The sequence below is a fragment of the Phodopus roborovskii genome, unplaced genomic scaffold (genome assembly GCF_943737965.1).
Source record: "Phodopus roborovskii unplaced genomic scaffold, PHOROB, whole genome shotgun sequence".
Taxonomy (NCBI): Eukaryota; Metazoa; Chordata; class Mammalia; order Rodentia; family Cricetidae; genus Phodopus; species Phodopus roborovskii.
The window spans coordinates 38165126-38184430 of NW_026126511.1; the positions used below are offsets into that span (position 1 = coordinate 38165126).

Below are 19305 nucleotides of genomic sequence, written 5' to 3' on the forward strand. Positions count from 1 at the left end.
TCTCTAGGCCTTGGGCTGATTAATGGAACAAACTGTAGTGCAGGCGCTACAACATGGCTGCTTATAAATGGTTCATTCTCCTCTGGGCAGCAGCTGCTGAGATTTACAACCTGACTGCCATGAACTTCTTTCTGATCCTGCTGCCTCAATCTCCCCAGGGCCAGTTTGTGTGGTGCTGGGGCCGGAACCCATGGTTTCCTGCATGCTAGGCAAATACTGCCAAATGAGTGGCTTTGCTAGCCCAGTGGCTAACAATTGTTTATGTAATGTCCATTCTCTTAATGATGCACCAGAGGCCACCACACAGACACTGTGAGAGCCAGGTGTAATAGTGCACAATTTTAATCCCAGCATGAGGCAGAGGTAGGCAGCAGTCTGTAATATCAAGGTCAGCCAGGTCTACAAAGTGAATTCCAGGATAGCCAGGTCTACACAGAGAGACCCTGTCTCAAACAAACAAACAAAGCTGAAAGTCTTTACTGCTGGCCAGCAGCTGTATGGGAAACTTGCCTAAATCATGCTGCACTGAGCCTTACAGCTGATGAGAGATATCTGTTTATGCTGACACTCAGAGACTGCCAATAAAGTTTACCTTGAATCAGAGGGTGCAGTCAGCGACTGGCTAATTGGAATTAGCCATAGAGGTTTTGGAGGACCAAGATAAGAGGGCCCAGGAAGTAGCCAGGAGGGGCTTAGAAAGATGTGGAGAGTAGGGCCAGCCAATTCTTTCCTCCACTGCTCTTTGGATTTATCAGGTTTTGGTCCTAATTTCTGACTTCCGAATTTTAGTAATATAACAATATAATTATTTGCAAAACCTAATTCCCCAGGTTCTGCGAATTTCCCCATAATGACTTTCAGTTTCCTGCCAGGCTCTCCCTTTGCAGATTCGGTACTGCATTACCTGAGACCACAGGTAGGTTGTAACTGTTTCCTTCTAGGGCCATGAAGAACCAGTGTGCTCGCAGTCAGACCTGTTCACTGTCCCACGAAGTGCAATGATATCCCCCTCCCCCACCAATGCTCTTGGTGGTTTGGGAGGCCATCAGCAGCGCCAAGTCTGTTCAGCATTGTTGACCACAACACACTCTTCTTGGGCTGGTTCCACTCCCCGTGGGCAGCTTTCCTTTGGCAGATACCCCATGACTCTGGCATCTCGATTCTATAGCCAGAACCATGTGGCCAAAGCTGCCAAGTTCTGCTGCTTGGTGGACTTTTCCATCCTGCCAACCAGTTCCCAAATAACCACACAGAGACTTATTGTGAATGCTCTGCCGATAGCTCAGGCTTGTTACTAGCTAACTCTTACATTTTAAATTAATCCATTTCTTATCTACACTCTGCCATGTGACTTGGTACCTTTTCTCAGTATGGCAAGTTCTCTCTGTCTCATGAGTTGAGACTCATCCCCTCTTCTACCCAAAGTCCCCTTACTCTGATCCTCCCACATAGGCTTATCCTGCCTGGCTATAGGCCAGTCAGCTTCTTTATTAAACTGTGACATATATTCACACAGTGTAAAGGAATGTTCCACACCCTCATTCAATTACATCTTCACCAGCTTTCTGTTTTCAATGGTTACCTTCACTGCCTAAGCTTGGCTGTCCCGGAACTCACTCTGTCCAAGTTGGCCTGGAATTTAGAGATCCACAAGCCTCTGTCTCCCTAGCTGGGATTAAAGGCATTCATTACCACACCTGGACCTATACTGTTTTTTAATTCCTATTCACAAGTTGCAAGCTTAGCTGGGTGGAGTCTTGCCCTGAGGTCACCACCCCCTTTACTTAATTTAATTCCTTTATTTCCTTGAGCATAAGATTTAGCTCCATTTCACTCCCTAGTGCCTGCCCCCTTTCTCCAAAACCTGTATATTTGTTATTTTTACTTGCTCCTTTTTTACTATAAATGAAATGTGCATTGGTGTTTTGCCTGCATGCATGCCTATGTGAAAGTGTCCGATCCTGTGGAACTAGAGTTACAGACAGCTGTGAGTTGCCATGTAGGTGCTAGGAATTGAACCTGGGTTCTTTAGAAGCGCAGTCAGGGCTCTAAACCACTGAGCCATCTCACCAGCCCTATAGAGTGACCATTAGTAACCATATGACACAGTCAATACTAGACTGTCTTGAGATTTTTCTCGGCTAATAAAATTAATCCAAAACTCTTTACTTTATTTAGCCTCAAACAGATATTTTTGGACAAAGACAAAAAGCAGGCACAGTCATCACCAAAATATCACAAGAACAGTCTCTAGGCCACATACTAACATTCTTCTCCTCTGAAACCTCGAGTCAGGCTCTCATAATTCAAATCACCCTCAGCACCACTGTTTCCCATGTTCCTACTAGAATAACCCATGAAGCACCGCTTAATCATTCAAATGCTTTTCTAAACCAAAGTCAATATTACTCCAAACAAAAACAGTTCATCCTGTCGTATAGCAACCCCACAGTCCCTGGCATCAACGGCTGTCTTAGTCAGGGTTTCTACTGCTCAAAGAGACACCATGTCCATGGCAACTCTTACAAAGGAAAACATTAATTAATTGGAGCTGGCTTACACTTTCAGAACTTTAGTCCATTATCATCATGGTGGGAAGCAAGGTAGCAGGCAGGCAGACATGGTGCTGGAGAGGTAGCTGGGAGTTCTACATCTTGAACCTCAGGCAACAGGAAGTGAACTGTGTCCCACACTGGCAGAGCCTTGAGCATATGAGACCTCAAAGCCCACCCCAACAATGACACATTTCCTCCAAAGACACACCTATTCCAACAAGGCCATACCTCCTGAGAGTACCACTCCCTCCATGCCGAACATTTAAACATGAGTCTATGGGAGCCATACCTACTCAAAGTACCACAGGGCCATGCTAGGATCAGTCACTCAGATGAAGGAAAGCAGACAAACCCCTCAACTTCCCTCTTCAAAGCTGAGCAGTACATGGGAACCTCCAGTAGAAAGGGTTGAGGTAGAATAAACCACAAATGCCCCATGTAGCTGCACGTTAGTGAAATGTTAGGATTCTAACACACACACACACACACACACACACACACACCCCTAGACGTTTTCATGATGGAAAAACAGGTTATTTATCAATCAATAAATAATTAGATTGGTGTCTGAAACAATACTGGATTCAGTAAGCAACTAGATGATAGCAAACTGCCTTCAAAAATCTGAAGGAAAATTATATTTAGCCAGAAAAAAATTTAGAACTCAAACTTAGTTACTTGAAGATAAACAGCAATAAACTAGAACACTAGTGCTGAGTTGGAAAATAAAGCAACAAGGGCAAAGAGGAGGAGGGGCAGGAGGGGGTGGGACGCGGGTGGGACTCGGGCACGAGACGAAGGGGGGATGAACAAAAGGAAATGGCCATTAAGAAGGAAGCACTAAGAGTCAGGAAGTAAATGTTTATGCAAATTATAACACATAAAGGGTTGCAGGGCCTGCTAGTATATGCTTTTACTCCCATAATTTGGGAGGCAGAGGCTGGCAGATTTCTGAGTTCAAGGCCAGCCTGGTCTATATGTCAAGTTCCAGGACAGCCACGGCTACATATAGAAACCTTGTCTCAAAAACAAACAAACAAAATAACAGACTAACCTTAAACTAAAATCTCTGGAGCACACCTGAAGAGGTCAAGATGAAAAGCTGAAATGGATGAATGGATGATGAATGGATGAAAAGATAACTGCCAGGCAATGGAGCAGAGTACGTGCAAGCTGTAATTTCAACACCCAAGAGGTAGGAGCAGGAGGACCAGCCTCAGTCACACTGTGGGTTTGAGGCCAGACAGAACTACAAGATATTCTTGTCATAAAAAACACATAAAAGACAGAAGAAAAAAAGTAACAAGAAAACCCAGTCACAGCACCAATAAAAATAAGAAAAAGCAGTACCCAACCAATCTAAGAAAATGCTGGAATCAAAACACGCTCTTTCCAGCTACTGCGGTATGAGCCAGAGCCTCTCAGCCTCACACAAGGCCACAGGAAACCGTTCCAGGAACCAGCACTGCAAATCCACTTGAACTATGACTTTGAAAAGGACAAGGGCTTCTGGGGGTACTGGAAGCCTTAAGTCCACAGCCTACTACACATTCTCTGATGTGTCCTAGCGACAAGCAAGAGCCAAGGTCAAGGCTGTGGACATCCCACATTGTCAGAGAGTGCTGACACAATACCCTTGGCATATGAAATGAAGCCTGTATAGAAAGTGCTTCCTTCACCCACTGAGTCCTTCTGTCACTATCAGAAACAACTTTCAGCTGAGCGGTGGTGGTCCTCACCTTTAATCCCAGAAAGCAGAAGGCAGAGTCCCAGGACATCTAGAACTATTACACAGAGAAACCCTGTTTCAAAAAACCAACTAACCAACCAAACAAACAAACAAAACAACCCAACTCTCTTTTGCATTAAAACAAAATATATCTCCCTGCCTAATTATGTCTGGCTAAATTAAGCATTTAAAAAAGTGTTGCCTAACACCCAGTGTCTTCAATTCCTAATCAGCCCAACCACAGTCTTCCTTACTTACATGACAGCAATACAGAAAAACATAGAAATGAAAGGTTCTCCCAGCAGGTTCCTTCAACTGTGGGTGTGTGCACTGTGTGTGGCAACAGGAAAAGGCACAAATGAACTATGATCACAAATCAATTCAAACTGCAACACATAAGGAATTCCAAGTGTCTGGCTGCACACGCCGATGCTGTGTCATGTGACAATGCTATGCTTTAGTTCTAAACACACATTCTCCACGACAAACAGGGTTAATAGCCCAGACAGCTGTGGGCTTGTGAACTGCAGTGCTTCTTACTATGCACGCAGTTTTCTGCTCTTATGGTTTAGTTACAGAAAACAAGGACGCTTAGTTTGTTTGTGCTGTTACCCCTCATGTTCTTGTCAAATTGATGTATCATTAGGTTGCATGGTGTTTGATTTTAAAAACTGCTGTTTGCATTGCTGATTTGAGCGTCATAAAAATCCTTACACGGATTCTGGCTTGAGATTAGGACAGAATTTCCAACAATTTCTGAAATGGCACTCTACATAATTCTGCCATTTTGTACTACATGCTTACGCAAAGCAGCGTTTTCAAATTAACAATTACAAAATCAAAATTCAACCAACTCTGGAAAACGATGAAGATGTTCCACATCGTGTGGCATCAAATACTCAGCCAAGATGCAATTCTTATATAAAAACAAACGGATACATCTACTTCATTAGTATGCAAGTACACTTCTGTTTAATGAATGATGAAATTATATACACACCAAAGAACTATTTTAAAATAACTTCCTTTATGTCTTTCTATGTTTGATTTGTATACCTGTCTTATATACTTATGTTAAGTGTGAGGTCACAAAAACATTCCTTGGACAAAAGAGGTCAGGAGTGGAAAGCTGAGAAACCTGCTCAGTTATCACCCCAATTAATAACACAGACACAAACAACGCTTTAAAAAGACAAGCTGTGCATTTATTTGCATAAAGCCAAAGGGCAGGCTTAAAATCCAACACAATACCCCATGAGGCTTTCAGTTGCATTACTGATTGGTCTGTAAGAGTTGGTTTCCTCTGCTTATTGGAGGATGTACTCTCTTTCATGCTTCACATACATGTTTGAAAACATGAGGCATCTACTCAGCTTCCGTTTTCACAGAATTAGTATTAAGTCCAAAAAAGTCTTTTTTGATGATGTACCGAACACACTGCAAAATTACATTTCTTTCATGCCGAATGTCTGGAGCCAGAAGCTGAAATATACATTAAAAAAGATTAGTTGTTTAAAGAAAGTTCAAGAAACACAACTTAAATACTAAGTAACCCCCTTAAAAGAAAGAGCACAGAACAGGAAGCCAGACAGATCTGTCAAAACACACATTTCCTTCTTACATTTGACTCACAGCAGACTACCCTGCTCTCTGAGCAGCGCATGGGCTCCTCTCTAGGGAGACAGCAAAGAACAGGGAAGCAGACTTAAAAGTCATGACCTTTGCTCTGAAAGCCATGCCTGCTCACTTGGGGGAGTGGGGGATGTGTGAGGTGTAGGGGCCTCACTAGCACAGGGGCACTCCCCTCACATCGGCTCCCTGAGATAAGAGCACCACTCTAGCAGGGGAATTCCACGGCAGCCTGGGCAACATGAGACTCCATAGTTTTAAATGGCACTCTTTAAAACAGTAAGAAATGATGGGGGATGTCCTGCATGTGTGTTTCTCTTATTGGTTAATGAATAAAACACTGATTGGCCAGTAGCAAGGCAGAAAGAATACGCGGGGCTACCAGCTGAGGAGGATTCTGGGGATAGGAAGGCAGAGAGGGGCTACCAGAGAGACACCATGCAGCCACCGAACACCTAACAGGTACTGGCATTCTCTGGTAAGATATGGGTTAATAATTAAGACAGAGCTAGCCAATAAAAAGCCTGAGCCATTGGCCAAACAGTATAATTAATATAAGCCTCTGTATGTTTATTTGGGACTGAAGGGCAGTGGGACTAGACAGAACAGAAACTCCATCTTCAAAGAAATAATTGAGAACCTCCTAAATCCAAGCCTATAAATGGTTAAAAGTAAAGTGTGTTAAATACAGTAAGAGCTGAAACAAATGCATAAAACACCTCCACACATTCCTTGGTTTTCCTAATCACAACTGAAGGGAAGCTAAAACTCCCTGGTATCCAGAACAGTACACGACCAAGGAGTCGTGTTATATGCCAAACAGGATTTTATGTCATTTGTCATGCTATGTCGGCAATACAGAGCAGGGGCATCACTCGGTGACCTTCAACAGCATCAGACAAACGTCTGAAAACTGCAGCTGGCTGTGTCTGGCAGTTATAGTCACACCACAGAGTATAGTCTACATCTGACTTAGTAAGAAGCATCTGTGTCCATGTAACCCTGACAGGACAAACAGGACACTGGCTACAGCAGACACACCTACCCGATGAAGCAAGAGACTCACAGCTCCACTAAAACTGCTCTTAGACATGAAAAGATGTGACCTCTGAAAAGCATCACTTCTGTTTCTCAAGTGTTTAATAAATGTTGGGACAGAAGTGCTGGTAAAACCATTAAAACCCAGGACAGATACAAATAAAGGCACGATGAGAGGAAGGCAAAGGCTGTGCACACAGGAAATGTGACTTGGGGTAGGGCACTCAAGACTTGCCTTCACATTGCTTTTGTGCCGTTTCAAAGACATTTAAAAAATGTTTTGCCTGCATGTATGTATGTGCTCCTGGTGTCTGTGAACCCAGAAGAGAGAATGGGAGTCATACACAGTTGTGAGCCAGCCTGTGGTGCTGGAACCTGAACCCAGGTCCTCTGGAAGAGCAGCCAAGACTCTAAACTATGAAGTCATTGATCTGCAGCCCTCAACAGGCATCTGTATTTTAAAACAGAAAATGATTTTCTTTTCCTTCAGCTTGCCAACACAAACCTCCTTATCAGCAGTTAAACCTATACTTAAATATACTGCTGTTAAGTAGTGATGACAACTGTAATTGTCCTGTATGTGCTGAACACCAACTCTACGCCAAATGTAGCTTTAGAGGTCTGACATCCACACAGAGGAGTCTCCAAGGAACACAGGAAGCCTGGAAACACATACAGCGCCCCAGTGACCCCACTTTTACGACAAAAGCACACACGTCACAGCATGAAGAAATACCACTCACCATTTCCAGGAGGTACGGGTGACGTGTTCTTGGCTCAAATAGCGAGTGGCAGTGACTCCTTTTCCTCTTTAGGGCTATCTTCCTGAAGCCATTCCTCTGGCTCTCCAACTTGGCTCTTGAGATAATTCTATTAGCTGTTTTAACATTCTGTCTCGGACTCTTGGGAGGACTGCTGTGAGGGACATGGTTTTCTGTCAGAACATCGGCTTCAGACTTGATGGGGAGTTCTAAGTGTGTAAAAAGAAACATAAAAATAAGAAGCAGGTAAAACATTTTAAAAACAGCCAAAAGGAGTACAATAATCCTAACTCCACCATCAACTGGTGTAACCTTAAACCTAAGAAGAATTTTACAAGAAGCCAACCCCTCCCCCAACTAGGTGTTTAAACTGCCAAGAATTAAGGAGACTGCTCAAGAATATAGAAAGCACTCGTACAAGAAGCAGCTTAGAATCACTCAAAAGAATAACAAATACTGGGGAACAGGAAATATGTGAACAAAGAAAGATATTCTTTGAAAACAGTTAACGATAACAATTATTTAAACAAATCGCAGAGGAGGGAACGAAGCTACCAGATGACATCTGCAATGAGAAAGAAGAAAATGTAAGCACGTAGCCACACAGCTCAAGCTTTATCAATAGACAGCTACATATGAATGGCTGGACACCTGCTGATCCTAGTGAGGAACCAAAATGCAGGCACTTCTTGCACTACTGTCTGAATCAGCATTCCATCTCAACTACCACAGAAGCACCCAACTGAAGACTGAGTACAGAAAGTAAGGCATTATAGGCAGAGGATGAAAGAGACATAACATACACATCCATCAGAAGGAAGCAGACTTCAGGACAAGGGCTATTGTGCCAGGGATAAAGGACAGCCTAAAGTTCTAAAGAGCTGAATTCATGACAAACATGAATCACACCTGTCAATCCACCAGCACTGGGGAAGACTGGCGGGGAAACAGACAGTTCTGGTCTAGCCTGGTCTGCACGGTGAGGCCTTGTCTTTCAAAATAAGAGCAAAAGCAAATAAACACCTCATAAAGTATCGTTCGCGCGCGCGCGTGTGTGTGTGTGTGTGTGTGTGTGTAAGCATGCAGTCATCTCACTGGCTCCAAAACAACAGATTTCTTTTTTCAAAACTTCATTTAACTGAAAGACGAAATTACACAAGGGCAGCAAAATAGCTCCATTTCTCCAAGCTGAGCTCAGGACCTAAGTTTAGTCCCTGGGCCTGACATGAAGGAAAGGAAGAAAGAAATGCCTCTGTGAGTAAGTGTACACACACACACTTATTTAAAGAGAAGGAATAAATATACAAATCCATCATTAGAGAAGGAAGCTCTAATTATCAATAAAACAGACAGAAAGTGAATGGAGATATAGAGGTCTACCACCAACACTAAAATCTGATTAAGAACATCCAATCCAGAGTATATTCTTGTCAAGTTCACTGGCTAGTGCTAGGCTATGAGGATGTCTCAGGAAATTAAAAACAAACAAAAACTTAAAGCATGTAAGTTACATTTTTGACTTAAATTGAATCAAATAAAACTACTTCCTAGAAACCCTAATTTTTGAAAACTAAACATTTCTAAATGAGTGCTATTCTAAGACATATATTCCCTCCCATTTCCTGTCATACAACACCTACAATTTCTGCAATCTACAGTCTTCCTGTCCACTCCCGAGTTGACTGATGGCTGGCAGCCCTTAAGCAGCTTCAGGATGTGTGTGTGTGTGTGTGTGTGCGTGCGCGCGCACGTCTGTGTGCTGGGGGATGGGGGCCTGAAGGCTAAGAGGATGCCCATTACGCCTATGCACGGGAACTTCCATAAAACTCAAAAGGACAGAGAACCCAGAAAGCCACACCTATGGAGAATTCAGGAGGGCGGGGAGCCTAGAGAAGACACGAGCACACGATTCCTTCCCTGTCCCTTGGGAACTTGGACTTTTTTGCCAATCACAATCAGATGCACAAGTACAAAAACCTAGGACTTGCAACTGGCACCAAGGAAGGGCAGTGATGGCACATCGGTCTACAGCCTGTGGGAAACAACACTCCCTCCAGATAGGCAAGTGTCAGAAATGGACTGAAGGTGCAGAAGCTCTGTGCTGTGGGAAAAACCCTCCCTCACAGTAGTCTTGGCAGTCTGTGCTGGTCGCTGAATGAATGCACAACGCAAACTGAGTTTGATTCTTTCCTTTATCTTCAGGATAGCCCATATACTAAATTTCTTAAATCACCATGTAAATCACAAAAGATGAAAATGTAATGCATCAAGTTTATAGAATTTGTCTAAGGCAATACACGAGGGCATATTACATCTAAAGTTCATGCAAATTCCAACAGTGATGTACAGAGGGCCATAAAGAGTAAAAGCCATTGAAAAATAATTAAGAAAAAAAAAAATCTAGAAAGCCTGGGTTAGTTCCTGGGAAAGATAAATTCATTAGGTGCCCAGCAAGACTAAACAAGATAAATGGGACATGAGAATATTTAATACACGGAAGAAGTGAAAACATTATTATAATATCACAAGGACTACTACAACTGACTAATTTTGTTAATAGTAAATTCAACTCAGAAGGAACAGGAAAGCAAATTAATCATATATCCATGAAGAAAATTGAATTAATAATTTAAAATCTTCCCAAAATAAGAATGCTAGGTTCAGGAAATGCTACAAAAATAAAAAATGATGAGAAAGGAAAAAATCCCACACAAACCCTTAAAATAGGAAACATATCCCTAACCATACCAAATCCACAACAATAAAGAAAGGTCATGGACCAGTTAGTGTCTCTTAGGAACACAGATGTAAACTTCCAACAACATGTCAACAAATCAAACTCATCAATGTAATAAAAGTATACCACACCATTACCAAGAAGATTTTATCCCACAAATACAGGCCCATCTGACACCTGAAAACCGACTTCACAATATTCCTGCAATAGTGAAGGGGGGAAATACAAACACTGGACAGTTCACAAGTTTTACGATGGGAATGTCCATCCCTACTCTCAAACAGTGACTTATTTACCATGAATCAATATGGTGTAATTCTCTCCCTATATGTGGGAATTATATCTCAAAGGAACTACAGGGCATGTATTTCAAGCACAGACCTGTGTCAGATTGCTGGGCTCAAGTCAGCATCATTCAGCAGTCTGCTGGCAAGCTACTAATCTCTGCTTACACTTCCTCATTTGTACAGTGGAGCACAGTGGTACCCAGGTGACCCGGTGGTTATATCTAAGTAAAGCACACAGAGCAGGGCCTGGCACGGAGTGAGCACTGTATGAGTATTTGCCATGACCACATCAAGAAAAAGGGGAAATAAAGGACTGCAACCACAAAACAGTACAGCTGAGACTCCCTGAGAGTTTGCACAATGGACATAGACATTGCAGCCACAGGAGCACTCCGTTATTCCTTAACCTTCAAATATTGATCACCCAGGTCAGGTGAATCAGAGCTTATACAGTCAAATTTCTGCCAAAGAATGAGGACAGACAGCCATTTTTATCTTTTTCTTAACATCTCTCCACTAACTGTCATATATTCATATAATGTTCACCAATTCAAATCAGTTCTATGTAGTGAGAGATGCATCCAGCTGCACCTGTAGCACTGACCATGCCCAAACGGGTGTGGTATTAGGTCTGGGGTCTGGGATGTTCAGACTTAGGTATTCCTTTTAGATAATTACAGGGTATGGTTGGGAAGGGTATGGTTACGATGGAATATAGGTAGGTGCACATAATTTCTAGTGTACTGACTTTAGAAACTATTAGCCATAGATAGCTTAAATTGCTAGATCCTAAAAAACTTATTTGTTAGATTCATGTAATGTTGACTGTTTAGGGCTTTCTTTCTGTTTACAATGTTTTGCACACAAACATAAAACTATCTGGATGTATAAACATTTTGTATATTTATACAACTTAGGATATTTTATCACTTTGCACTTAACAGTTCTACCTTTAGTAGAGACATTTCAGCTCTATCTCTGTTAGTGAAAAAGATATGTATGTATGTATGTATGTATGTATGTATGTATGTATGTATGTATGTAGTTACATTTTTTGAAGTCCCTGTCATTGATAACTTAGTTTGGGAAGCTTCTGTCATTGTGCAACAAGGTCCCTGAGAATTAGAGATGTTTTCACCCATATTTCTAATACCTATGAGATTAGTCAGACATAGATGTTTGTTTGATCTTCAAACACTTCATAGACCTGAACATGGCATTTAAGTGTTTTAATATTAGTGCCCTGATGACACGAGACACTATTGCTCCTGACAGCACCGAGCTATTCCTGAGAGTATGTTGGGCACTGATGTCACTCCTTCTGGAGTCCATCCCCTCCTCAAGTTATGGCCTCTTGGGCAAAAAACTGCCCCACCTTGACCACTGACTTTGGACATGCTGTCCTACAGTGCTTACAGGAAACAAACATAGAAGACTGCTGAACCTTGCCAAGTCACAGGGTTAGACAGCCTTTCTACCTCCCTGCTTCTGTGTTGGTCAGTCAGAGATTCTAGACCTTAGCCAAAGTTGGCTGTCCTATGCTGCTGTGAGACTTTGGGTGACTGTCCAGATAGCCTGCTGTTTCTGTCTTCACTGCACCTTTTGGAAGCTGGTTGCCTGCACTTTCTGTCTAGCCCAGTATTGTTATCCTCCTTCTCAGGTCTTTGATGAGGTTGAAGATTAGACTGTCACAATTATTGTTCTCTCTTTCAGATAGAAATATTAGGTACAAGACTTAAACTTTCCAGCATAGGGACAACTCTATAGTAATCTCTGTTGTGCCTTCACCCCAGGACTGGATAGCTCTTCCCATGTTGCTCTTGTCGCTTCACTGCAATAGGGTTTAAGTGTGTATATTCTTAATTTACTTTTCCTAGAGCACACTTGATATTTACTGTCTTTGTATATAGTTTTATGTCAAGCCTAAATCTTTTTCTTTAGACTAAAAGGGGAATTGTAGTGAGAGATCCATCCAGCCGCACCTGTGGCGCTGACCACGCCACTGGTCACAGGTGCATAGGTGAGCATGTGGTATTGGTTTGGGGTTTGGGACAGGTTTGCTCTCTTAGTTCCAGTCGGGTCACGGAGAGCAGCCTGGGTGTGGGTCCTTGGAGCAGGAACTCTCGGGCCATTGGTTTCTCGTCTAAGTGACTTCTCCCAGAATAAAATATATATCCCATACTTTATCCTAGTCCCGTGTATCTTTATCTGAACATCATTAGTTCTAATGCTATGCTATCCTTTTAGATTATGATCATTCTTTGCTTTGTGGCATTTTAAACTAGTTCTCAGTTTAGGCCTCTAATCATAGCTAAGCCAGTTTAGGGGGTTAAAAAGGTTGAAGGGAGCTTTAAGAAGTCAGGAAAAGTGCAAAGCAAACCACCTGAAACACTCCTTATTCACAATTCTGGCAGGCCCAGATTCAAGCATAACCTCTCCACTGCTTTAGTCTTTCTTGCTTGAGGGGTCCTCCTTTAACCTGTCTAGAAGACAACACAAGATATCTGGTAGGTTCTGGATGGCTTGATGAAGATGAATCCAAACTACATGAAATAATTCTTAAGATCCAAGAGTACCAAACAAAAGCTTTCTCCTTAAAGCAGGGACCTTTAAATAGTCAAAACAAATTCACACAAAAATATGATACATATTTGTCTACTGCTACTATAAAAGCAGCTACATATCCCTTTCCTGTTCAGGAAGACGGCAAAGGGCACAAAGCAGGAGGGAGCTACAGGGGAACATAATATAGTTGGCTTCTTTCTACACTACTATACTTTCTTTTACATAGGTTCTGCTACAAACTAGTGCTAACAAACCTACCCTTTCTAATCCCCATAGAGCAAAGATGTGAGATCTCAAAGATTTCTAGTTTCTTCCTTCCAATTTAAAAAACGTCAGCAACCTCAAATTGAAGATGAGTATGCAAAGTATTTACTAAATGTTTCATCTCCAGAGGGAAAGAAGAAAGCATTCATTTACCTTGTTTTTATGGGATTCATTAACCTGTTAATAGTTTTTTTTCCTTAACATGTTATAAATACAACTGATAACTGATAGGGAGGAAATGTAATATGTGTTGAAAGAATAACCCATCTACCTACCAGTCCATGGGAAACAAAAGTAAGAAACAAATACTGTTTTCCTTAAAAGTAAATACCTTTTTTTTTTTTAAGTAAAAGAAGACAACTATCTGTTAAGGAATATCCTGATAAAGCCAAAGTAGCTTATATTTCAAAATCCAAGTAGCTTTTAACTACCAGGAGAGCCTTAGCCCATTAATAGCAGAAAATTCCCATGTCACAGATAGATAAACAGCAAGTTTTATATCGAAAGCCCAGCTCTTCCTTAGTCTACATCCTCCAAGTACACAAACACTGGTTAACTCAAAGACCTGCTAGCTCATCCAGTTACATTCCCTCCGTTCTACATGAATACTTTATCTCTTACTCTTAACCCCAGCTCCTTCTCATCACAAACACATGGACTCTCACAGTAGGAAAGGCCTAAACACAATTACCAAGCAGGACCAGGTTTTGCCAACTATGGGACATTGGTTTATTCACTAAGCACATACTACAATATTGATGCAAATTCTGGATTAAAACTATGCTGCATCAGATCAGCAGCCTATCACAACTCAAGTACGTGGCCCTAAGAGAGAGAGGCTGTAGGAGGGTAAGCTGGCTTATCACACCAAAGGCAAACATACTATCATATTTAAAAGTAAAGCCTGGGCATCACTAACTTCTCAGACAGAATCTTGAAAGAATTTCATTTCTTCAATCCTTTAAAACAAATAGGTAAGGGCTGGGAAGATGGCTCAGAAGGTAAAGTGTCTGTCATACAAGCCTGCAGACCTGAGCTCTAACCTTCAGGAAAATGTTGGGTATGGTGGCATGTACCTGTAACCTCAGTAAGCTCTGGGTTCAGTGACAGATTCTATCTCAAAAAGTAAGGTGGACAATGACTTGGGCCTTTGGCCTCTGCACACATATCCCTGTGCATACACCCACATACATGTACAAAGTGTGGCTGTGCAGGTGCACGCACACACGTGCACACACACACACACACACACACACACACACACACACACACACAGGGCCACTATGCATTCCAAGTGAGCTAACTTACATAAACATGTTCTATAAATAGCACTGTGCCCAATAGACTTACATTTTATTTTATTTCACTTCGTTTCATTATTTTTTGAGATCAGATTTCATGTAGCGCAGGCTGTCCACAAGCTCACCATACAGCTGAGGGTGCCCGTAAACTTCTGATCCTCCTGAGTGACGGGATCACTATTCATCTACTAAAGGTATTACAGACATAACAAGGGGTCTTGAGGGGCCCCGAAACAGGATAGTATGTTGCATGCAGGATGCTACCACTGCCCAGCATGAACCAAAGGCAAAATGCAACAAGGAGCCGCACCCTGCCTTACCTTCTGGTTCACTCTCTGACCCCGAAACACTGCCATAACTGCTCATCAGCGAACACAAGGCTGGTGTCACCTCCTTGGGTACCACAGTCTTTGGTGGTTTCTCTTCCTTATCAGACTCTGCAACAGAAAGGAAAGAACAATGAGTCAGAGAGGGTAGCCCAGGCATCAGCACCATTCAAAAGCAAGCTGACCATTCCTCATCTGTGAGTGAGATAAAAAGAAGTCACTTCTGATGATTTCTCTCTTCTTTCCCCCTCAACAATTCTAGGAGGGATATAAACCTCATCTTGCATATTAACAAGGAGAAAGGAAAATACACAGTTCCTATAAGCACATTAAGAGTGTTAGCACGCAGCCTTCCTTCACTGTTTAAATGACCAGACAACACAAACTCTTCCAAGGCCTAAAACAAGAAACCGATCCTATAGCAAGCAAATGTTATATTCTTTAAAAGCTTGATCTCACTGAAGTCTTATCAATCCCAAGATTTCATACGGCTTTTACAATTCTCCTGCCTCAGTTTCCTAAGTGCTGGGGTTCTAAGAACAGACCCCCCCAACACCCAGTTTTGTTTATTTTTTGGGGGGGAATCATCAGAGGTTCATGATATCATTAACTTATTACTGATGTTTAATTTGATTGCTGGGTGATCTGACCAGTTCCTCTACTTCTATTAAAGTTAGTATTTCCTTCTTCATTGTTCTATTCCACACTTAAATTTGAGTATCCACTCAAAGAACAAGTATCTGAGATCTACCTATCAATTCTCATATAAATACTTTAGCACTCAACCTGAAGACAAAGGCAATACACCAACAGATAAAATACTCAAGAAACAAAAGAAAAGGACCACCTATTCAGTTAAAAAAAAAAAAGTATAAACAGATTACCAAACAAAATCATGAAACCAAATTTCATAGTACAAAATACTCACTCAAACAATCTTATTGTTAAAGTATCGTGTTTTCACTGGCCAAAAGAAATGAATTACCCTCAGACTAGTAGTCAGTCATCGCTTGTCTGTATCTCTCTCACACATGAGCTTATTATCAAACACATAGTTGAAGGTACAGGAACTTCTATTCCCTTCCTTGACGCTCTTTAGGAAATTGCCACATGCTCTGCTCTCTGTATTCTGTCCTTTTAGATGTTCAGAGAGGAGGCATGATTCACCAAGTCACTGTCCACTGGAGAGCAACTCAACTTTCATTTTGAAGCTACCCAGGGCCGCTGGCACCTCATACTCAGGAAGCACTTCCCTGAGAAAGCATGAACAGAGTTCTTTGAAATCCCTATTTTTTTCCCCCAACTATAGTGCTAAGCAAGCAAAATGTAGGGCCCCAGAAGCCCCTCTCCTTTTAATCTATTTTATGTGTATGAATGAGTATTTTGTCTGCATGCGTGCATGCCACATGCTGCTTGGTGCTCAAAGCTGTGAGCACCATGTGGGTGCTTGGAACCAAACTCGAGTCCCCTGCAAGGGCAGCAACTGGTCTTATCCACGTTTGGCTGTCTCTCCAGTCTCACCTAAATCCCTTCTAAAGCGAAGATAGGAAAAGCTCCCTTGAATACACCATCACTATCTTACTCAGCAGCCTCCCAACTCATTTCTTTCTACAGCCTCTTCCTATGCATGGTGCTCACTCTCCTACTTGACACTGCCTCTAGGAGAGTAACCATTACACTTTCTAGTCCCAAGATTATAATTAAGTGGTATTAGTGGCACACGCCTTTAATCCCAGAACTTGGGAGTTCAAGGCCAGCCTAGTATACAGAGCGAATTCCAGAACAGTCTCCAAAGCAATACAGAGAAACCCTGTCTTGAAAAAAACAAACAAACAAAAAAGATCACCTGCCTTATGGCCCTGAGTTGATCACCAAAGGGGGGGGGCATTTTACTAGGGGGGAAGAAAATCATAAACATAGCACCTCCCATGGGAACTTTGCTTTACACTCTTGCAGTCTCAAGAAAGAAACTAAAAGATGAACACTGCATTAGTTACTCTTCTGTCGCTCTGATAAAACATCAGGACCAAACGAACTTACGAAAGAAATCATCTAATTACAGCTCCAGAGGGTTAGCGTCCATGATGGTGGAATAGAGCATGGCTGTGGGAAAGACTAAGAACTCACATTTCAAACCACAAGCACAAGGCAGAAAGAACTGTGAATGGGGGCAGAGGGAGAAGTCTGAAACCTCAAAGCCTGCCCCTAGTGACTCACATCCAACAAGACCACACCTCCTAACCCTTCCCTAACATTCTCATCAGTCGGGGACCAAGTATCGGACATGAGCCCTGGGGTCGTCATTCATTCAAACCACCACCTGCATTAGTGATTTTTATGACTTACATCTACCTTTTACACAAAGTCAACTTATGCCAGTGACAGGGCTGCTGTTCCAGTGCTCTAGTTGTATTTGTGCAATGAGATACTAACAAGTTAGATTGTTTCCTTGATACCAGGTTCTGCAGGCACCAAGGTTGAGGCCATTTTACCAATCAGCTACTTTCCAACTCATACAACAACGTATAAATTAATGAAAACTATAATTTACAAAATCCTAACTAGTTGTAGTGGTTTCAATAACACGCCCCCCCTTACGCCTCAGGAATCTGAACATTTGGCCCCACTGTTTGCTGTCTGGGGAAGATGAGGCCTTCCTCAGGAAGTTATGTCACTGGGGAAGGGTCTGAGGTTTCAGGACTCAGCAGCTTTAACTTAGGCCTGCCTGCCACCTGTGTGGTTCCACGTGTGAGATCTCAGCTGCTGCCCCTGCCATCTGCTCCCTGCACTCTGCCTTCATGGACCTACCGATCCCTCTAGAACTGGAAGCACAAAATAAGCCCTTCTTCCTTCTCTAAGCTGCCTTGGCCATGCTGTTTAATCACAGCAGCAGAAAAATAACTAATACAAAAGTTATACCAGGAAATGGACCGCTGTGACAGACCTAACCAAATAGTTTTTGGAGGAATGAAGTTTGGGGTCAGTCTGGGCTACACAGCAAGATTCTGTCTTAAAAACAAAAGCAAAAACAAAACAAAAAAACCCTGCCTTTTCCTTGGTCTCATCTATTTGGAGTGCAAGGGCTGACCCAGGTCTCTGCACAGGCCAATCAAGCAGTCCTCTACTGAGCTACAGTCATAGCCAGAAAAGGTTGTTCTAAACTCCCTCCCACACCTTCACAACACTTTCAGACAAACTCAGACCTTAGATGTAGAGTACGTATACAGTACTAGAGCCAGACTCCTAGGTCAAGTTCTGGCTCTGCAGCAGCTAGCACTGTGACTGAGTACAAGCTGAGCCTGTGCTATTCATCTCTAAGTGGATGTAGTACCTACCACCCACATCAAAGGTCCTTACAGGAAAGAACTAATATATCTAGGGCACATGGGCATGGCAAATACCTTACTCAGTAAGTAGTAACTGTGCTTAACCCAACATTCCACTGTGCCAAGATTCTTTTCTAATCTAACTCAGTCAATGAATTAACCATCCCCTCATACTTAATGGATTTGAATTGTCCACAGAGGGCCATGATGTTAGCGTGATTCTGTGTGTGCTCGTGCACAACCCCATATTCATGTTATTTTCCCACGTAGCTTACCAGAGTCACTGCGTATCAAAGCACTGAGAGGGTCTACATTAACCACGGATGGAACTTCAGGCTTCGAATCTCTGGCATGATTGCCTACTCTAATGCCTGCTCTCTGTCTAGGCCCTCCATTTTTCCATTTACGGTGTTTACCAGGACTTCTGATCTTCGCCATCTGTGAATGTCTGGACATGCCCTTCATTTTACTGGAATAAGAAAAGAATGGAGCAAAAGAAAGACAGAGTTAAGTTGGCCACTTAGACACTAAGACATTACAGAGACCAAAATATAAGAACTACCCAAAGACAAGAGCTATCATTTTGGAACTTTAAAGGCCCACATGCCACAACAGACATCTTATTCATTTCCAACTATAAGTCTCTGAATGTTCTGAGCCCTGAAATCAGGCCAAGTTGTGCCACTGCTGGCAGATCTTAGCTAGCAGCACGCACATACTGTACATAAACCTGTGTCTATGTTTACAACACTTGCCCATTCTTTTTATTTTCATTTTTTTTAAGGTT

The 19305-nt window shown here is 42.3% G+C and overlaps 1 protein-coding gene across 1 annotated transcript in view; it reads right to left on the minus strand.

The window, feature by feature from the left end:
* Positions 1–5467: 5467 nt before the first annotated feature.
* Positions 5468–19305, minus strand: part of Nufip1 (nuclear FMR1 interacting protein 1) — a 30866-nt gene continuing 17028 nt past the window's right edge. Inside the window, exons 7-10 of the mRNA XM_051195356.1 lie at positions 18794–18987; positions 15187–15303; positions 7695–7921; positions 5468–5766 (exon numbers count right to left, since the gene is read on the minus strand). Coding sequence (XP_051051313.1) covers positions 5650–5766; positions 7695–7921; positions 15187–15303; positions 18794–18987 — 655 coding nt within the window. The 3' untranslated portion in view covers positions 5468–5649. The remainder of the gene's footprint in view (positions 5767–7694; positions 7922–15186; positions 15304–18793; positions 18988–19305) is intronic.